Source organism: Olea europaea, unplaced genomic scaffold (assembly GCF_002742605.1).
Source record: "Olea europaea var. sylvestris unplaced genomic scaffold, O_europaea_v1 scaffold675, whole genome shotgun sequence".
In the NCBI taxonomy this organism is placed as follows: Eukaryota; Viridiplantae; Streptophyta; class Magnoliopsida; order Lamiales; family Oleaceae; genus Olea; species Olea europaea.
In genome coordinates this window covers 28,113-33,574 of record NW_019265131.1, presented here as the reverse complement: position 1 = coordinate 33,574, position 5,462 = coordinate 28,113, and the positions used below count along the sequence as shown (strand labels likewise).

The window sequence follows — 5,462 nt, the reverse complement described above, 5'->3', positions numbered from 1 at the left end:
GGGGGAAAAAGGGTTTTTTTTATTTTTTTTTTTTTTTTTTTTTTTTGCCCCCTTCCATCAATGAGTCCAACCGTACCTAACGTGTCACAGTTCTGGTACAATTTGGAGTCATGTCACGTCCAATTTATTAAAGGACATATAAGGGATTCAAGTTAATTAGAGGGGTAAAAATGTCCAAAACTAACAATTTTACAATGATTTTAAGAAGTGACATTTTTGTAAATGAAAACCCAAATTATGACATCTAGGATAATTTTCACTTATTTATTTTTAATTTTATTCTTCAAATAAAATTTGAATTCGAAGACAAATGATAAGAGTGATGATAATAAGAGGCGAGGCAAGAGCAAGACATTTTGCCATCCCTATTGTCAAATAAAAGTAAGCAAACAAAATTGCATTGTTTACTTACTAGAATGAATAACACATTCACTAGGGAAAGCAGGACACGACATTTTGCCATTCCTAAATCCAAATACAAGCAAGCAAACAAACATTTAATTTTATCGACCGTTTTACGACTAAATGAATAATATATTAACTACAAATTTAGTCTGCAGGGATTTTATTACTTATCCTGGCCCTATTTTTTTTCCTTTCTGCTCCTAAAGTACATGCAAGTAAATCTTAATAATACAGATAACATCAAAGAATGAAGCCAGCTGATGTGAAGATTAAGGATCAGCTATTTGCCTACGGATCTGCATGTCCTGCAACATCATCATCACTATCACTGCGTCCATCGCTAAAATCCTCATCGCTTAGTTCCTCGTCACTTTCATCTGTTGGGGCATTGACAATGTGCTCCTTCTTTGCATAGCGTTCACAGTACTCTGGACCACATAAGAAGAGTGGTGAGAAATAGGGCTATGCTTGCTATACACTCGTGTACAGCAAGAGTGGATATCTTAATTTTTCTCTATATTTTAAATAAAATTAGTTACTTTTTTTTACCCCAAAAATTTCGGTAGATATTTAGGGGGGAAAGTAAAATGGTTCACCTTTAACTTTTTGTTCATACTGCTCCTTATCCTTCATCATCAGGGATGCTGCATCACCATTCAGTGGGTCTGATGGATTTGGATAAAGTAAAAGCTGAGGAAGGAAGACCTCGAACACATTTAAGAGATCTGCATACAAACATAATATGACACATTCAACATCACGACCCTTGAGCTCAGTGAATGGACAGATTCCTTGTAACGATCAAAAGATAATGGACAGATTTCATCAGTGCCGTTTATGTCAAAAATCAAGAGGTCACAAATACTAAAATGAATTAAATAAAAGCTTCAATCCTATTCATAAATTGATGACGAGAGAGAAATCATACAGCCAGAATGATCTTAAATCTAGACCCTAGCTTATTAACGTGGACGTGAGAAAGTGAAAAATGATATGAGGCTATCCATGTAGTCGAAGAAAAAAAAAATTAGCGATATGTTTGGTGAAAAAGGTAGACAATGCTAAAAAATTAAAAGAAATTATAAGAGCACATTTGGAAAGTGTTTATAAACAATTTAAAGTATAAATAGATAAAAATTAGTGGATAAGTGGTAGTATTTGTGCGTCCCTTGAAATGTGATGATAAAAAGTGGCTTGAGTGTTTATTAACAGTTCTTAAACATGAGCCAAACATAGGCTAAATCTTGTCACCCAGTCATGTCTAATACTTCACACAGAACATGCACTAGAAGTAATGCAGATGCCCCTATGCTAATTATTCCAATACGACTGAAAATTTAAAACCTGTTAACGAGTCCTGTGTGAGTATTTTTTTCTCACTCCTGCACTTATTGTCAACAAATTTTGGCTATCGAACTGTTTAAGCTTACCAAACATTGGACTCCATGACTGGTTAATGACATCCAAGCATACAGAACCAGACCTGTAATTCAAAAAATGAAGAATCATAAGCATGATAAGCAAGTGAAAAAAACGCTTGAATGTCAATGGAAATAACGAGAACCCTAACAGTCTCCACAAGATACATTAAAAAGGAAAATATTGGATTTTCCATCACGCATAAGAATTGAAGAAAGAACAATAGACAACAAAAGAATATGAAACTCACAGCTCATCAACATTTGGGTGGAAAATTTTGTTAAGAAACCCAATGGAAGGAGATTTGTAAGGATAGGCATCTGGCAATTCGACACGGACTTTCCAGACTCCACCTTCATAAAGGCCTGCAATCAACAGGAAACGAGAATAATGATTGGAAACCTGACAGAGATGAGGCAAAATGTATAATATAAGACATTGTGAACATTTTCTTCATGACAACCTAAAAGACAGAAACCACCAACAATTATAAAGACACTTCAGAACTACGGATGAGATGCAAAGGAATTCTGGAGACAAAATTCTGCAGCAAAGATTAAAGGGAACAACTGTCGATTCAAATAATCCCCTAAAAACCTGATGTATGAATTTTTTCCAAATGTAAAAAATCGATCTCCAATAAAGACACTGTGGTCTAGACCCCATCCGCTCACCACATATGGAGTAAAGAATAGAAAGACACAAGCCAGCTCTCATGATATACTTAGCAAGTGCATCAAATAATATCAGTGTCTATAGATGCTTTGCAATATATATCACCATCTCTGAAATATAGAAGAGACTTCCAGGGAAAAGGAGATTCAAATTTCTTGAGCCAATATGCACATGTGCAAGATTAAAGATGACTTCCAATATCTGAATCCCTCACTAAATCTTTCAGGAATAAGGAGATATAATTTTATGTAGCATGCAGAAAAATTCTTTTAACCACAGTTCAACAAAGAGTCAGTGAACTAGATTCACCAAAAGCAATTATTTTTCTCTAAATGCTTGAGATGTACAAAAACTAGCTCCAGTATGCATATAGTTACAGTCAGTATAGCTTTCATCAGTTTAACCAGATACTATAAACATGTACTCGTAAATGGACAAAGTTCCTCACAAATTCTAATTTAGTCAGGCAAAACTCAAACAAGAGAAAAATACGAGCAAACAGGAAATGGGGTAAATAGAAGGAATACTAAAATCTATTAACACAGATGAAATGGACAATGACTAGACCGATGATAACTAAAGAATCCATTTGAAATATAAAAGATTCAGTAACATTACTTTCTTTTGGACCATGAAATTCCACATTGAACTCGCTGATTCCATCATTTATTGTCTCCACTGAGTAGTCACTCATCATTCTACAGCAAACATGAATACGTAAAACCATTAAGAGAGTCAACAGAAACATTTATCCCCTGTTCGAGAACATTTTTTGAAAAAAAAAAAAAAAAATGTTTTCGGAGAATGAGTGGTTAAAAAATAGTGAAAAAGTAATCAGTTTACGCACAAAATTATTTTATTTGGAGAATGTGTTTGAAAATGAGGTTGAGGATAAATGAATTTTAAAGAATGAGGCTCCAGCAGGAGCTTGTAGTTAATGGTTCTAGTTAATATAACATAGATATTCATAACACTTGTCAACTGAATTGGAGTAACATAATCTGGAGATAAAATACTCATTTTAAGCAAAAATGATAAATAATGCAGTGACACCAGTAATGGCGAATGTGACACAAGAAGAACTTACAGCTTCATAACATCCATATCTCGCCTCTTGCTAGGAGAAGACATTTTGTCAAAAAAATATTCAGTTTACTGCATAAAATAAGAACAGTGTAAAAACAAACTTAATCAGTCTAGCACGAAAAGAGAGCAGCAGAGAAAGAAACTTACTAATTGAATGTTGATTCCCCATAGCTTGAATAAAAAACTTGTTACAAATCACCAAATTTATCATTTATAAGATACTCTAGGGTCATAGTTGCATAACTGATAGTAAATCACAAGTTACATTTGAATTGTCAAAAGTTCGTACATCAAACCCATCATCTTTATTTTCGTTAAGTGACAGTTTGCATGTTAAGAGAAGAATACAATGATGGAAAGACAATGACTATGCCATAAGAGAAACAATTTGATTGTAATTTCATCGAAGAAAATAGCAAACTGGGAGTGCGTTTTCTTGAAGCTCTGTAAGAATAATGCTAAATGCATGCTTTCAGACACTTTCTCCCTCATTTTCTCAAACTTGATCAAATGAGACATTTATGATCACCTTCTTGTAGAAGTTCTAAATTCTACTAACGTCAGAAAAAGCTTGCAAGCCATAAACTAGTAGAAATCTGTACCATACAGAGAATGCTAATTTTAATATTCCAAAGTAAAACAGCGTTTCTCACCATTTTCTCGAAATCAACGATGAAAGGGAAAGCCCATTTATCCAAATCAAGGCCAGGTTAAATGAAACATTTTTGAACACATAATATAAAACTCCCTATGTTCTACTAGCTTAAGAAAGTTTAGAAGCCATGAAATAGCATAATCTGTCCCAAAAAAACAGAATTCAGATTTTGATCTTTCCAGTTAGTGACTTTCACTCCGATTATCATTTCCACAAAGATATCAAATTAATGATACTAATACTATTTCGTCGTGAAACCAAGTCCTAGAATACTCCACTCCATAACAATTTCTTTTGTTACTGCTTACATTGTATTAGAATGAAATCTGAAAAAATGTGTTATTTGCATTTCTCAACTTGGAAAAACAAACTTCTCACCACAGTCCAAGAATTAACTAATTTCCTGCCGAAAAATAATAAAAAATCCGAAGTACACAAACAATGAAATGACTGGAATCAAACAAAAATACTCACCAACCATAACAAAGTCACGAATTAGAAAACGAAATCACAATAATCCATGGTACCAAGCCAAATTAACATCATCCGTATTTCAATTACAAAGCAATCTCTTTAAATTTAACATGTCCAACTCCATTCCATCAGCCACAAAAATTACCAAAAAATAATACATAATCAAAACGACGGAATAACATAACTAACCCAATATTTAGTATAAAATACAGGATTAGCAGATCAAGGGATACGTCCCCGTAAAAAAATTGGTATGATCTGATGAAGAAAATAAAGCGAAGGATAAAAATGGAGAATCGACAATAAAGAGGGTGAGATAAAGATTATGAAAGTAGAAATGAACTGTTTAAGAGGCACGTTGGGAGTGGGTGAGATCAGAAAGTAACGTGGCCTGCGCGTGGCAAGAAAGTTGTTTAATTTAATGAATAAAGACATGGTCTGTGGTGAATTGGAGGCGGGTTTGCCTCTTTTCCGCACGATTTACAGTGCATTTTCACGCGCTTGGAAACGGAATGGGAAAGGGGATGTAAATTCACTGCATGAAATAAATGTGCAGTAATTAGTAATTACTGTATCATACAAAGAGGATCAAAATTGGCGATCCAATGGCCCTTGAATTTGGTCATCGTGACAGTTCATCTAAAGCCTCGATCTTTACTGAACTTAGCCGCCGGGCCAGCCTACGGGCGTGGCTTAGGCACAGCCTTATTTTCTTGAAAGTTACGACAATGACAAGCTTTTAAAACAC

General features: G+C 34.3%; 1 protein-coding gene across 2 annotated transcripts; it reads right to left on the bottom strand.

Annotated features, from left to right (window-relative positions):
* Window positions 1-433: 433 nt before the first annotated feature.
* Window positions 434-5,143, bottom strand: LOC111390362 (ubiquitin-conjugating enzyme E2 4-like). 2 transcript variants are annotated; one of them, XM_023015392.1, is made up of 7 exons: window positions 4,904-5,143; window positions 3,587-3,654; window positions 3,118-3,197; window positions 2,075-2,189; window positions 1,836-1,888; window positions 1,002-1,196; window positions 434-833 (listed from the first exon to the last, which is right to left on the bottom strand). In XM_023015392.1, exons 2-7 carry the CDS (start codon window positions 3,628-3,630, stop codon window positions 694-696), a joined length of 627 nt encoding a protein of 208 aa, XP_022871160.1. In that variant the 5' UTR covers window positions 3,631-3,654; window positions 4,904-5,143; the 3' UTR covers window positions 434-693. The 2 variants fall into 2 exon arrangements, with proteins under 2 accessions (XP_022871160.1, XP_022871161.1); XM_023015393.1 differs by having other exon boundaries at window positions 1,002-1,130; window positions 4,904-5,132.
* Between the last annotated feature and the right edge of the window lie 319 nt (window positions 5,144-5,462).